The 15,582-nt window shown below is 34.7% G+C and overlaps 1 protein-coding gene and 2 pseudogenes across 1 annotated transcript; 2 read left to right on the top strand and 1 right to left on the bottom strand.

The window, feature by feature from the left end:
- Positions 1 to 206: 206 nt before the first annotated feature.
- On the top strand, positions 207 to 10,909 carry LOC120162451 (annotated as a pseudogene).
- On the top strand, positions 3,537 to 7,119 carry LOC120162281 (inositol phosphorylceramide glucuronosyltransferase 1-like). The gene is made up of 9 exons (XM_039172452.1): positions 3,537 to 3,834; positions 4,041 to 4,161; positions 4,719 to 5,068; positions 5,490 to 5,597; positions 5,704 to 5,841; positions 5,930 to 6,058; positions 6,148 to 6,430; positions 6,520 to 6,646; positions 6,873 to 7,119. Exons 1-9 carry the CDS (start codon positions 3,595 to 3,597, stop codon positions 7,012 to 7,014), a joined length of 1,638 nt encoding a protein of 545 aa, XP_039028383.1. The 5' UTR covers positions 3,537 to 3,594; the 3' UTR covers positions 7,015 to 7,119.
- A 2,124-nt stretch (positions 10,910 to 13,033) lies between the features above and the next one.
- LOC120162452 lies at positions 13,034 to 15,304 on the bottom strand (annotated as a pseudogene).
- Between the last annotated feature and the right edge of the window lie 278 nt (positions 15,305 to 15,582).

Genomic DNA, 15,582 nt, shown 5'->3' on the forward strand with positions numbered 1-15,582 from the left:
AAAGAACACCTATAGTAATATTCATCGTCATCTTCAATTTTTCCAACACAAACAGAGCAAGTTGAAACTTCGTCCCACTAAATTTTTCTTCCAATAAAAAAGCCCGCCTTTAATTGTTCTGTACTTTCTTTTTGAGGGTTTCTTTGAAAAGAAAGTTGAAAAAAGTGGTTGGGGAAGTAAACTCCGGGTTTGGAAGATTTAAAGATATGTCGGGGTGTGAATGCTTTTGTTGGCATAATAAACACACTGATGAATATGATGAGTTCTTTCCTTTACCTCTATCCCAGCCTTTTTCTTTGCCTTCTCCAATTCCAGATTGGCCTTCAGGTATTTATCCTTCGATTTTTTTTTCTAGTTTAGAAATTGCGTTTCTTTATAATTATTTGTTTAACTATGGAGTATGAATGATGATTATGATTTATGAAGATTTTTTACCTGATTATTTAGACAATAATACACAGTTCATGGGGGGAGGGGAGAATTTTATGTTATTATGTATATCGAGTCATTCTGGTTGATTATAGCTATGGTAATTTTGGAGTTTGGACACAATAGATATATTACTATATATAGTAACTCTAAAATGCTGTTAAGGCGTTGGTTTAACAAAATCCTCAATGATTGACCTTTTAAAAACGAGACTCGTTGACAAACTGTCTATCCCATCCTGCTTAGCTCACCTGTTTTTCGTGTAAGATGAAGCAATTCCTTAAAAACATGTCTGATGGGGTTGTTTTTGAACCTTATAACCTCTCATCTCTTTTCTTTTCGATGTGTGATTAATACATTCTACCATGTTCGTATCCGGGTAGCATAGATGATAGTGTCCTTACAAACGTCATGACAATATATATGTCAACTCGATTTTTTGTAATGTACTATCATTTTTTCAGGTCAAGGATTTGCTACTGGAAAAGTAGATCTGGGAGATTTAGAAGTGGTTAAAATCACCAAGTTTGAGAGTGTTTGGACCTGCTATTTGTTGCGTGGTAAAGCTAAAGGTGTCACATTTTATAAACATGTGGGGATTCGTGATGGATTTTTCTGTCTCGGTTATTACTGTCAGCCAAATGACCAGCCCCTTAGAGGGTACGTTCTTGTGGCTCGTGAAAGGGTAGCTTCGACTCCAGGAGTTTGCCGTGACCATGACTCGGATTCGGGCTTGCCAGCACTGAGGAAACCTGTCAACTACACGTTGATTTGGAGTTCAGATTCACTTCGCTACTGTTGTGGTTTATTCTGGCTGCCAAACGCTCCGGTGGGTTACAAAGCAATGGGAATTTTGGTTACCGACACGCCGGAGGAGCCTGATGATGAGGAAGTTAGATGTGTTCGAGATGATCTTACAGAGACCTGTGAAATTAAATATGCCATATTTTCCACTGGTGCAGATCAATTCCAGGTTTGGAACATAAGACCATGCAAAAGAGGAATGTTTTGCAAAGGTGTTTCGGTTGGGACATTCTTCTGCAGTACCTACTTTGTTTCGGAATTGGAGATTGTTTGCTTGAAGAATCTGGATCCCACACTACATGCAATGCTGAATTTAAACCAGATTCATGCTCTTATCAAGCACTACGGTGCAAGAGTTTACTTTCATCCTGATGAAGACTATTTGCCCTCATCGGTGCAATGGTTTTTCAAGAACGGTGCACTTCTATGTGAAAATGGCAAGCTTAAGGGTGAACCGATTGATTTTTGGGGCTCAAACTTACCTTGTGGAGGGACAAATGATGGTGAATTTTGAATTTTGGATAGCTTTGCCAGGAGATGATAGTGCAGGAAATAATGTTAAAAAAGGAAACTTAGAGAGTGCAGAGCTATATGTTCATGTAAAGCCAGCATCTGGTAGAACATTTACAGATATTGTAATGTGGATATTTTGTCCTTTCAATGGACCGGCCAACCTTAAGATCGGGTTAATGAACATACAGATGAACAAACTCGGGCAACATGTAAGCGACTGGGAACACTTCACTCTCAGGATAAGCAACTTCACTGGAGAACTGTGGCAGGTTTACTTCTCACAGCATAGCGGATGTGAGTGGGTGAATGCTTTCGACTTGGAATATAGTGAAGGAAATAAGCCAATTGTTTACTCATCTAGAGATGGACATGCTAGTTTTCCACATCCCGGAACGTACCTTCAAGGGTCGGTTAAACTTGGTATAGGGATTAGGAACGATGCTGCCCGAAGCAAGTATTCTGTGGACTCAAGCACCAAGTACCAGATTATTGCAGCCGAGTATCTTGGAGATGGAGTAGTTACAGAACCATGTTGGTTGGATTACATGAGAGAATGGGGTCCAACTATAGTATATGATTCGCGTTCTGAACTAGATCGGATAATTAATTTGCTCCCGTTTTTTGTTCGACTGTCGGAGGAGAACATCTTTGACGTGTTTCCGACAGAGCTTTATGGCGAGGAGGGGCCAACGGGACCAAAGGAAAAGGATAATTGGGGAGGAGATGAAATATGGTAATCATACTAAGCATGGATATGTTCCCTGTTTTCGAGTGTATAGTCATGCTAAGCATGGATGTGGTATGTTCAAGGACATCCACAAGGCGGCCGAAATAGTCATCGGATTTCTTCTTCCAGAACAAAAGGATTGCATTGCTGCTCATGTGTAATTTGGTTTCTAAACAGCAAAAGTCATACATCTTGCAGAGATACTCCCCTTCTCGATCGGCATGTTGATAAAAGAAGTCGCAAGCTGTATAAATACTCTGCAGTTCCCATTCATTGGGATTGATTCTTAAATATAGTGCTTATGCTTGTAGCTCCTATACTAGTGCTCGTGCTTGTGCTTGTGCTTGTGCTTGTGCTTGAGAGTCTAAAGTTAATATAAGATTAAAAAATGGTATAAACTAGTTGCAACCGAAAATTTTAATTAAAAATATAACTTTTAGGTTGGATCGAGTAATATTTAAAGTTGAAATAAAAAATATTATATTATTTATAACATTTTTTGTTGTAATCTAAAGAATTATAAATTGTATAATTTTTTTCCGGTTGTAAGTCATAAACCACTTGTAATATATTTTTTTTCAATTACAAATAAAATAACATTTTAAATTAAAAGTCACTTTTAAATTAATTTTAAATTAAACTTTCGTATTTCACACTACCAAGATTCCTTTAAATTTATCCTAAAAATTTGGAAAGAAAAAAGTCAAAAGCTCTGCAGTTGTTTGTTACTGTTGTGTTTTGATAATAATACATATTTACATTTGACAAATTTTATGTATAAGACGAAGAAAAATCTTATTTTGAGTTTTAATGGAGTGGTATAAATAAGCCATGCATGATTGATTTACAATATAAGAACAGGAATTTATTTTCAGCTATTGGAGGAAGTGGTGTTAATAGAATAGAATAATATCCACGTAGTTGCTGTTTTCCTCTTTTATTTACCAACAAAAGTTTGCAAATTGAATAAAACGACATCGCAAATTGAATAAAACGAAGAATAGTCTTCTTCTTCTTCTAGTTCACAGTTCCTCGTGTTTATCGACCTTTTGTCAAAAAAAAAAGAAGTTTAATTTTTTCTCGAGAAAATCCGGATATTTTTCTCGAGAAAATTGAGTAATATGAAATTACAAAAACTCTCGATTCTGTTACTGGTCCTTTTGATTATTCAATCAAAGGCGGTGTTGGGGATTCAAGATCAATCTACATCGAAACAAGCTTACGCGACGCTGCTTTACGGAGATGAGTTCCTTTTAGGGGTCCGGGTTTTAGGGAAATCGATAAGGGACACTGGATCAACTAAAGACATGGTCGTTTTGGTCTCCGATGGTGTCTCTGATTATGCTAAGAAGCTTCTAAAGGTAAAATTAGGCAACCCTTTTACTTCTCTGTTTGTTTCCTGAGAAAATTACTAGCTCTATAATCAGTGATCAGTTAGCTTACTGAGAAAGATTAGGCAAGTATATTGCAATTATTGTGGTTTAAGAAAGTGAAGTCTTAAGATTTGAAATATCTTTTAACTATGTTATCTTTCTTTTTCTTTTTGCTTTGGTGGATAATTGAGCAGGCTGATGGGTGGATAGTGGAGATGATAAGTTTATTGGCAAATCCGAATCAAGTTCGGCCAAAGAGATTTTGGGGTGTTTACACCAAATTGAAAATTTTTAATATGACTAACTACGAGAAAGGTAAATCCTTTTCGATTTATTTATAGTTCATCTTTGTCGATTACAGAAAATGTATGGTGTAGGCTTGTAGCTGAAGGATGAAAATAGTGGGCTTAGCTTAAATTTGATGTACCGCCAGTGCAAAACTTTTACACCACGAATGACCATATCACTAACGAGAAAATTTTAAATTATCAAGTCCATGGAACTAAGGATGTATAAGTTTTTTATTGATACTTCTAATTGTATGCCTGTTTAAAAGTTTGCTCGGTAATTAGGTTGCAACTTGGAGAATACTTACCTATATATGCTTACTCGATTGTTCATGTCCTATTTTTTATTTTTTCCCAGGTAAAAGCGAGAACTAAAATATAGGTTTTCTATAATTCTCATGATAAGAATTTTCTTTTTTACATCTTTTATGAGCTGGATAGAATCTAGTTTTCGGATATTATGTATTTTAGTTGTTATCACCTTTTCTCTTCAGCCATTCTTCTTTTCAGAGTACATTATTCTTTCTACCTCGATGTTTCTTCTGGTGATTTGCTTTGTTTCACACTTGGAATTTGCTTGTGTAGTTGTATATCTTGATGCAGATACTATAGTAGTCAAAAGCATTGAAGATATCTTTAAATGTGAGAAATTCTGTGCAAATTTGAAGCATTCCGAGAGGCTGAATTCAGGAGTCCTGGTGGTGGAACCATCTGAAGCTATTTTCAATGACATGATGAGCAAAGTCAATACTTTGCCTTCTTATACTGGAGGAGATCAGGGTTTTCTGAATTCTTATTACTCTGATTTCCCAAATGCCCATGTTTTTGACCCTAATATACCTGAGGAGGTATTGAAATCCCGTCCTGCTCCTAAGATGGAACGACTCTCTACTTTATACAATGCGGATGTTGGTCTTTATGTGCTTGCCAACAAGGTATTACTACATAAATTTACATGAACATTATGCTTTAAACTTTATATCGTGCTGCTGTATCATTGTCAGTTTTGTTTCACGTCCTATATCCTTATGTTTCTATCATAGCAAGAACAAAGTATAGTCTCACACTCTCACCAGTAAAATTGTATTTGAAATCTTTTCATTGTTTTGAATTCTCATTTTCTTCATGACGTTGAGTCGTTGACAGACTTTTGTATGCTTCCTCTTGTTTTGAGAACATGAGGATTTGTTTCAATTCTTTTCTTTGTTTGTCGGGATGTTCTTTTTCTCACTATACCATGATGAAACTTATGCCAAAGCCAAAATAAGAGACAAAATTCTGGATTTGCTTATTATATTGTTATTTTCTGGTTAAGTATCCTTATCATTTTTTTTCTTTTTTGTATTATTTTTGCAGTGGATGGTAGATGAGAGTGAACTTCGTGTAATTCACTATACCCTCGGTCCCCTTAAACCTTGGGATTGGTGGACATCTTGGCTCTTAAAACCGGTTGATGTATGGCAGGTAATATTGAACTCCTTCAGAAATGTACATGAAAAGAAATGATATATTTCCGATTTTTGCTTTAACTAGGACAAATGTCAATATAATCTGTTTGCTGATGCTGCAGAATATTAGGGAACAGCTTGATGAATCCCTTCCTGGAACTGGAGGAGGCAAAAATCCAAATGATGAGCTTATAGTCAAATTCCTTTTCCTCTTACCTTTCTGTGCTTTACTTTTTTGTTTCTATCGTTCTTTCCATCAGGTTAGTGGCATCAATTATTATGCTTTCTTGAAATTCATGCCTAGATGATCGCTTTCCTGTTCCAAAACCGTATTACTTTTTGTTCCAGACTGCGGGCTCGCTTTGCAGAACTCCATTATGCAATCAAATCAGATACCTTTACCACATACTTGGGTCCAGTGGAACCGTTGCTTACACTAGTGTTTCTCCATCTACTACAGTTAACCCAAACAGTCAAGTTAGTTTCCTCTATTTACTTTTATGGTGAACTCTCTGTTTTTTCTACTGAAATAGATGTAAACTTGCTGTTGGCGTGGTTTTATCCAGTTTTCTAACGGTGCACAGACGAAGGTGCCTGCGTACTTGGGTGGAGTTTCAGTTTTTGTATGTTTTATGACTGCTTTGGTGTCCCTTGGAATTTCAATTTCAATTGTGCCTCGACAAGTGATGCCATGGACTGGTTTGCTCTTGATGTATGAGTGGACATTCACAATTTTCTTTCTTTTGTTCGGAGCTTTTCTTCATTTGATTTATCAGTGGGGGAAAACAGCAACTCAGTCGGGATCAGTTGCTTCTCGTACTGATTCTTTCGATTCAGATTCTAGAAAAGGTTTATTTACTTGGCAGAGATGCATAAATCATGTCTGATCTTGATTATTGATCTAGCATTTGTTGACAATTTTCATACATTCATTACAGGTTATCAACGGCAGCCATCATCGTCCTGTGATATGGTTACTTGGTTTTACGGGTTGGGGATGGCTTTCTTGGCTATCGCAGCCCCATCCTTACCATTTATTTTCGGGATCACCGCTCTGTTCCCAAGGTAATTTCTACCGAGATAATCTTGTTTTCTTCCGCGTGTTTAAAAGAAAACAATTTTCAAGTCCAGTTGGACATTGGAGGAAACCAAAAATGGATGACAATAAGTTGTCAAAGATTGCTGGCTTTATTTCTTATTTGCTTGCAATGTATAGACGTTTGAAAATCCTCATTATTAGTCTTGAAGCAGTCTTACTAATTTTCATGGTCCGTGTATATTTTCGCACCAGGTTGGGTCTGATGGTTGTCGGAGGGCTTGTATTAGCGTCGTTCATGACATATGCTTCGGAACATCTAGCAATTAGGTCATTTTTGAAAGGTCTTGAAGACCGAAACACCACTCGTTCGAGGAGTGCATGTTTCTCGTGTTGAAAGAAAGCTTGAAAATGGTTGTAGTACTTACCAGCAAGCAGTGCAGGCTTCCTTCAAATTTGTGTTTTGTTTGACATTTAATCACATAAGTTCTTTTATTTTTAATTATTTGCCTTCAAATGTAATTTTTGTTCCGTTAGATTTTTATTTTTGTTAATTTGTTGCATCGATATAATACTCAGTTTCGAATATAATAACTCTTTACTTTTCACATATTAATATTTTTCAATAATACAAAAAATTAAAATGACAAGTAGGCAATCCACCCAAGAAAGAGAGGCAAGTCCACGAGCAAATATTTTATATCATTAATTTTTGCCACTATCCATTTGAAACTATATAGGATTAAGTGGGGGTAATCTTTTTAAAAAGAGAAAATCGTCTCAGTGACTAAAAATGCCTTATAATATACGATTTTAACCAACTTTTTTTGGATTTGTCAAAATGACCAACAAAATTGCAATGCGATCTCTAATTCGCAACGCGATTTTCAGTATCGCAAATTCGCGTTGCATTTCGCGTTGCAATAGTTGAAAATCGTGTTGCGATAGTCTACAGTGTCGTTGCGATAGTCTACAGTGTCGTTGCGATTTTCCATTTCGCGTTGCAATAGTCTACAGTGTCGTTGCGATTTTCCATTTCGCGTTGCGATAGTTGAAAATTGCGTTGCGATAGTGTACAGTGTCATTGCGATTTTCCATTTCGCGTTGCGATAGTTGAAAATTGCGTTGCGATAGTGTACAGTGTCATTGCGATTTTCCATCTCGCATTGCGATAGTGTACAGTGTCGTTGCGATTTTCCATTTCGCGTTGCGATAGTCTACAGTGTCGTTGCGATTTTCCAAATTCGTCGCGATAGTCTATAGTAAATTAAAAAAGGATTTTGTTTCTTAAGAATTTTCTCTAAAAAGATAGTGTCCGCGCGGACGTGTCGAATACACGTACTACCACGACCACGACCACGACCCGACCCGAGACGGCGGCGGCGGCGGCGCGCGAGAGTCCCCCTTGTTCTCTTTCACTCAACAAGGAAATGGGAAATTCAAGCCTTAAATACACTTCCCAATAGTGTTTCCAATACTATGTGGGAGTGAGCATTACTCAACACTTCAAAGAAAATATAGCAATTTTTGTAACATGTTTCCCACTTAATCCACATATCTAAAACATTTTATCATTTTATCAAGAGAATTAAAAGAGTTGTAGATATCTACATTTCAATTCAAACTTATACATATAGTTTTAATATGATAAAATGTTTTAATATTTTTAGATATGGATTAAGTAGGAAACATGCTATAAAAATTACTATATTTTCTTTGAAGTGTTGAGTAATGCTCAATCCCACATAGTATTGGAAACACTATATGGAAGTGTATTTAAGGCTTGGATATCCCATTTCCTTGTTGAGTGAAAGAGAACAAGGGGGACTCTCGCGCGCCGCCGTCGCCGCCGTCTCGTCTCGTGGTCGTGGTCGTGGTAATACGTGTCTTCGACACGTCCTTTTATTATAAGGCATTTTTGGTCACTGAGGCGATTTTCTCTATTAAAAAAGCAATAAAATTTAAAGATGATAATTTATGTTTTGTATTTTTATTTTTAATATAAATGTTTATAAAAAAGTTAAATATATCAAAATCTTAAATGCTAATAAGATATGTGTATTACAATGTCATATTATCACATATAAATTACAATGGGTGATTTAAAAAAAACATTAAGAATAATTTTAAAAGCTGAAGTTATTGATGACAAAAATAAGGATAGTTAAATGGTATGTACGTAGGGATGGCAAGTGGGTACAATTTTGTGGATTCCGTACCGCACCCGCTCCAATTGGGGCGGGGATGGGTATAATTTTAGTGGGTAGTGGGCGGGTGTGGATTTAGAAAGTGGTACTCGTCGCGGGTAGTGGGCGGGTAATGGGTTTGAGACCTTACCCACCCCGCATCCGCACCGCATCCACCCGATCCTCATCCGCCCGCACCGCATCCACCCACCCCACATCCGCCCGCCCAACTAAATATCCATTAAATTTTGGACCATTATGAATTTAGGTGTAATTTTAAGATACTAATTTATAAATCCTAATATTGTATAAGATATAACTTGTAATTTAACCAAATATTAGGGATAAGTTTATGCATAAATTTTTTTCTTTCAAACCTCTTGTCTTCACTCTCCAGCTTATTCAGGTATCTTTTTTCCCTTTTTACTTGAAATTTAATTTTTGTAAGAGTCAATTCCGTAGTCATTTCGTTTTAAGCTCCTTTGCATTTCGTTTTAAGAGTTTAATTTTTATTTGCTCGTACTGATTTTTAATTATTTTTTAGATTCATCTTAATATTTGTTTTAAGCTTAATTTCTTAATGTTCTACAAATCAGTATCTTGTGACTGAGCACCCACGTTTTTTGCTAACAGAGTCAGATCGTTGCTTCTCAAATCTCTATTTTTAACGCCACTGAATAGAATTAAGTGTTTCACTTGTGCTTCTCAAACCTCCATTTTTAACGCCATTGAAACTGACTTTTTCAAATTCAAATTTCAACCGAATATATTGCAATATTGGTGTTTTATTATGGTGTTTTATGAGAATGATGATTGTAATACTGGAGTATCAGATGTCACAAGTATTGCTTGAAATTTTAGAATGTTGTGCCAAAGAACAAAAACATTATGTGTTTGTCATTTATGTTTCTAGACTTTAATTATGTCTTTTATTATGATGTTTTATGTACTTTAAGATCTATATTAACACTTAACTCAGATAATCATTGGTTTATTTTATTATGTTTATTAATAGATGTGTTTGTTTTATGTTTGTTGCTTATGTATAACTTAAGTTTGTTGTCAGGCGGGTCTAGGCGGGTACGTCTCCAGTGGGTAGTGGGTGTGGGGATGGATTTGAGAATGTACCCGCGTGGGCAGGTGTGGATTTGAAAATTTTTACCCATCATGGGTGGTGGGCGGGTGGTAGATTGAAAAATATTAGGTGGGTATGGGGATGGGGGAGTGGGTATCCGCACCCGACCCGCCCGTTTGCCATCCCTATATGTACGGCCTTTTATTTTTTTAATTTAAGAATAAGGGTAAATTACACTACTAGTCACTAAACTTTAAGGTGTGTATCAATTTAACATTGAACTTCAAAATGATTCAATTTAGCATTGGACTTTATTTTTGCATCTCAATTAGGACACTTGACCATTAAATTTGAAATACTATGATGATGTGATAGTTTCATTGTTTATCACAATCATGGTGTTTTTAATTTATTTTCAACCACAGTAAAAAAAATATTTTATGATAATTTTTTTACCGTCAACCTAGATATCAATGAACTAGACTCATCATCTTCTACAATTTTCTTCGATTTAGATTTTCTTATGAATTTTTTAAAACTAGTGAAATAAAAAAAAACATCATTTTTTAGGTTTGTGAGCTTTCTTAACTTTTGGGGTTTGAGGTATTTATTCAAAAATTTGAATGTTCAAAAGTATTATTTAAAAAAGATGAATAACATACCTCGAAACTAGTCCCATCAAACGATTTTTTAGGGAGATTTGAGCATTAGAACGTTATCATTAGATGCATTTTCATCAATTTTAAGTGAATTTTGTAAATAACCAATCTAAGGCGAAGAAAGATGAGTTAAATGCTTGATATTGATCTTATCACGAACGAAAACTAATGATGGGTGACAATGAAAGGTGTTGGCAAATTTTTATATGAGAATAGGAAAGAAATGACCACGTAATCAAGTTGCTAACGATTTAACAACTCGTGTCCTAATTAAAAAGTATACTAAAATCCAATACTAAAATTGAAGTGTTTTAAAGTTCGGTACTAAACTTGACACATCCTAAATTTTGTGAGTAATAGTGTAATTTAGCATAAAAATAAAAAATATAAATATTCTTATTATTATATTTTAAAGCTTTAGTTATTACAGTGAGAGAGTTGGTGGCCAATTAACTGTGTTATCGAATATAATAATAATTTAAGTAAATATAGATGCATTATATTATATTTGTTTATGTTTATTATATTATTTGTATATTTATTAATCATATACCCGTTCATTTTATATTATACTTAAAATTACGAAATTAAAAAAAAACCGTTATAGGGATCTGAATCTTCTATAATATTAATGGAATGTAGTTGAACTAATCCACCATTAATTGTTAAAAATAAAAAATAAAAATTAATTTTTTTTTGTATTAATTAACTTTTGCATCCAAGTATTGGATGAGTCATTAACGAATATAAAATTGTTAATTGATGGATGATTAATCATTTTCTTAACTTAAATTTCCTCCTTTTTTTCAGTTACGTGTCATTTTCAATAATCAAGACACGTGGCAACTAAACAACTTTAATTATGAAATAAAATGGAGTTTTTGATGAATCATCATCCTTATCTTAAAGTTAAAGCTCACTACAACTACTCTAATAATTATATTTGTCTGACCTAAATATAACACAAATTTTTGTCGACTTAAAACAACACAGGTTTTTTTGTTTTAAGTTATTTTATTGATATAAAAATTTTTTATATATAAAATTGATTAAAAAAATTAAAATATTATCTTACAGTATAAATTAAAGTTATTTTTAGTATATACTGTTAAAATTATTAAAAGTTCGGAGATAATATATATTTAATTGTGTTTAAATTTATATATATATATATATATATATATATATATATATATTTTAAATAGTTTTATATGGTTATAATGTAATATTTGTTTAAATTTTCTTTTAATGTATTGATAACACATATACGGTATACCTTGCGGGTACAATTATATATATAATTCATATCATAATCATATTTAACTAAATATTATATAAAAAATAAAAATATACATCAAGCATACATTTGTAAAACTGTTTAAACAAAAAATTTGATAGGATGTAAATATAAAATTAACTACTTTTACGTCAGTATGAAATCAGTTTTTCAAAATTCAGATTCGAAATTTATAAAAGACATTATTAAAAAGTAGTGGTGAATGTGTATGGATCATAAATCGTACGTTAAGAATATTAAAATAACGATTGTTCAAATATGACAATACACAATCGTACCAATGTTCACGTAAATATATATATAAAACTGGAAATGATATAAAAGCAATTATAATACTGTGATTACAACATGGAAATTGATATTATAAATAGTTGGTCTTTAAATACAGATTTAACGGAAGTTCTGGATGTGGAATCCGAATCATTTACAGTATATAATCAGAATTTCCAGCGATGGTTCATATAATTAATTCTATTAATTAAGATTATAATCAGATGATATCACTACAACAAAACTGTACATTTGTGGCGTTTTATTTTACCTATAGCGGTGATTTTAAGCGCCGCAAAAAACACATGCGGCGCTATGACAAACGCCGCAAAAAGCGCCGCTGCAAATAGCGTCGCTAAAGTTCGTGGCGTTTGGTAACAAAAAACGCCGCAATAGGTAACGATATATAGCGGCGTTTTTCCAACAAATGCCGCAATAGGTGTTGATATTTGGCGGCATTTTTCCAACAAACGCCGCAATAGGTGTTGAGATTTAGCGACGTTTTTCCCACAAACACCGCAATAGGTCTTGAGATTTAGCGACGTTTTTCCCACAAACACCGCAAAAGATATGGTATATAACGGCGTTTTTTAGAACAAACGCCGCAAAATGTCATATCTATAGCGGCGTTTTAAGATACAAACGCCGCTAATTACCTCTTTATAGCTAAAAGAAATTGATTTTGCAAATTAAAACTAATTTGTCAAATGTTGTTTTCTACTTTTTTATTACCCAAATTTAACTTGTAGCATTTTCCAATAAACTTGACATCCATAACAACAAACTTAAAATCCATAACAAGAAAAATGAAATCCATAATAATAAATCAAAGTTTACATTAACGTAAAATATAATATAGTTCAACATTATTAACTATAATAAACAATAATATCTAAGATATTTTGTTTCTAATCTTACACATTCTTCAAAACTCTTCGTCACAATGAGGCACTTCAATTCAAAGAGATAAATCTAGTTTATATGGGAAAACAATGATGCAGAGCTAGTATCGTCCTGTCATTTCTTGCACAGATATTTTGCTTCATGAGGTCTTACTCCAATTGGCATGCCACTTGAAAAGGCCCCATCCATAGCAATGCAAACCCGATCTCTAGTTTCATTTCCAAATAAATCATCAGTTTATATGAAAATCCATATATCTTACGTTAAAAAAGTTAACAACACATTTCTGCATGGTCAGTCCCAGCAGTCAACAACTCTATGGCATGGGCAACCTTCATGATGATAAGCAAAATATAGAGATAGATCTTAATAATTGTCCAGAAACATCCAAGCTTGAATTTCATGATAACTTCTAACAGCTTATCGGACCAAACATATTTTAAATCAATAGCACTCAGAAAAAGGCTCCAAAACTGCATTCCTAACAAACAAAAATATATAAAGATGGAAATATGACAGCTTACCAAGGACCAAATCCTTTCAAGCATTCTGCTAAAACAACCTGAGAACAGACAAAAGCACAATCTAACTTAAAGATAAGGAAGCAAAAAGAGAATTTAACGGAGATTGTAAATTAATATTTTATCCCCATTTGTCACCTCAGTATTTTCCCCAAGAATTTTAATTATAAGCCCCATCAACTTATGTGCAGAGGCCATTGGTTTCAATTGAATGCTTTTCTGTGCCAAACTGTACATGCTTTCTAACCCCTAACAGAAGAAAATAAATAAACGAGATATGTAATACAAGGAAAGTACATACCACTGTGAATGGCCTGATGTATAACAAGTGAGAAATATACAATTCTATCCAATGGCATGTTGCAGAACAGAGACTATTAGCATTACCCAACATTATTTATAACATACTTCTCAAACCCTGATGAGTCTACTAGTGAGCACACTGAAACCAGAACACCTTCAGAAAAGTGAATAGGTGAAAAGCTTGACGGATGGAAATGCAAAGACTATATGGAACTACTTAGTTGAAACAACCAAAAATAGAACTAGCATAATAACAACAATCGTTTCCAAGTTAAAACACATTTTAGTCAAATAACTGAACAAAGACTTGCACGAACCTCTTAACTATTAAAATGTTTCAATGAAACTAAAGGTAAATAGAGCTACATCTTATGCTAAAAACTTGGGAACGTAAACTACGATGGAAAAGAGAGACTAGGGTCGACCAAAGACTAGAAGCAATGAAGATTAAAGATTAAAAACAAACCTGAGCAGATGCCCCGCCAAGTTCAATTATTCCAATAGTATGCTGAGGATTACCTCCAAGAGTACCAAAGACATAGTTTGCAACAACCCAAGCATACACTCCCTCATCAGAGCCTAAACCAATCAAAACATCCAAAACTTAGCTTCAAAATATGGGTCAGAAACTACAACCATATGGACTGTAAAAATTCCAGCTTGATACTACAAGAGCCGATTCAACGAGCAATTATACTACCTGAATCCGATTAGCATTTCTAGGCCTGTTCATACAACATGTAAGCTTCCAACTCCAAGTATACTACCTTTTACTACTTACCCACTGCTTTCCCATTCTGAATAATATCAAAATTTTCCCCACATTGTCTCAATAAAATAACTCAAAGCAAAGCACATTATATTACCTGTAATAACCGAAGCCTAGACGTCGCGAAACTTAAAACCGGACACCCTAAGCACCTTCCTGCACTGCTCCAAAATCCTCTCCTGCACCTCATCGTTCAACAATCTCAACCCCGCCGTCGCCATTAACCTAATCTCCGTCTCTCCCCATTGGCTTTCCGGAACCTTACTTCTCCCGAACTCCAAAAGCTCTTTCAACAAATTCGCAGCTCCTTCCAGATCCTCAGAGTACGCCGACAATCCCGGATTGACCTTCAAGCTCTCCAATCATTCTTTAAAATCGAAAACCGGGTTTCTGTCTCCGTCAATGTTGTACCTAAACACGTGAATCCTCGTCCTCGTGCTTCCCCCATCGATTATGATGCTGTACTTGACGGAATCCTTGGACGAGAAAAAGAATATGTAAACAAAAACAAACAACGCAATGGATATGGCGATTGAAACCGCGATGAAAGAAGGGAATGGCTTGGTTTGACGAGGATTTCGGGATAAGAGAGCAGTGGATCGGGAATTGGATCGGATTTGGAGCTTAATCGGGTCCATATTTTGGTAGCTGGTGTCGATTTGGATGTGGATTTGGTTTCGGGCATACGCTGGAGAAGGAGCATATGATTATTAACACTGCGCAAACTCAGTTCTCTTGCAATAAAAACAAAATTGAAAATTTAATAGAAATTGCATAAAAGAAAGGGATATAATGGAAAGAATCATGAAACTTTTTAGGATTATTTTCCCTTCGAAATGGGGATGAACCTGTAGAGGGAGAGAGCATGTTTGAGCCCTCTCTCTCCGATCTGAAAATTCCTTCTGATGTTTTTTTTTTAGTTTTTGTTTTTGTGTCTGTGTTTCAACACCTTTTACGCCTTGCAGGAGCAGGGAAACATCTT

Source organism: Hibiscus syriacus, unplaced genomic scaffold (assembly GCF_006381635.1).
Source record: "Hibiscus syriacus cultivar Baekdansim isolate YM2019G1 unplaced genomic scaffold, ASM638163v2 tig00111402_pilon, whole genome shotgun sequence".
NCBI lineage: Eukaryota > Viridiplantae > Streptophyta > Magnoliopsida > Malvales > Malvaceae > Hibiscus > Hibiscus syriacus.

What these genes read in the sequence shown, in the direction of transcription:
- LOC120162281 (XM_039172452.1), top strand. Translation starts at nt 3,595, where the DNA reads ATGAAATTACAAAAACTCTCGATTCTGTTACTGGTCCTTTTGATTATT. An exon ending in TCTATCGTTCTTTCCATCAG is followed by an intron (nt 5,842 to 5,929) that starts GTTAGTGGCATC and finishes TTTTTGTTCCAG; the next exon opens with ACTGCGGGCTCGCTTTGCAG. An exon ending in ATCACCGCTCTGTTCCCAAG is followed by an intron (nt 6,647 to 6,872) that starts GTAATTTCTACC and finishes TTTTCGCACCAG; the next exon opens with GTTGGGTCTGATGGTTGTCG.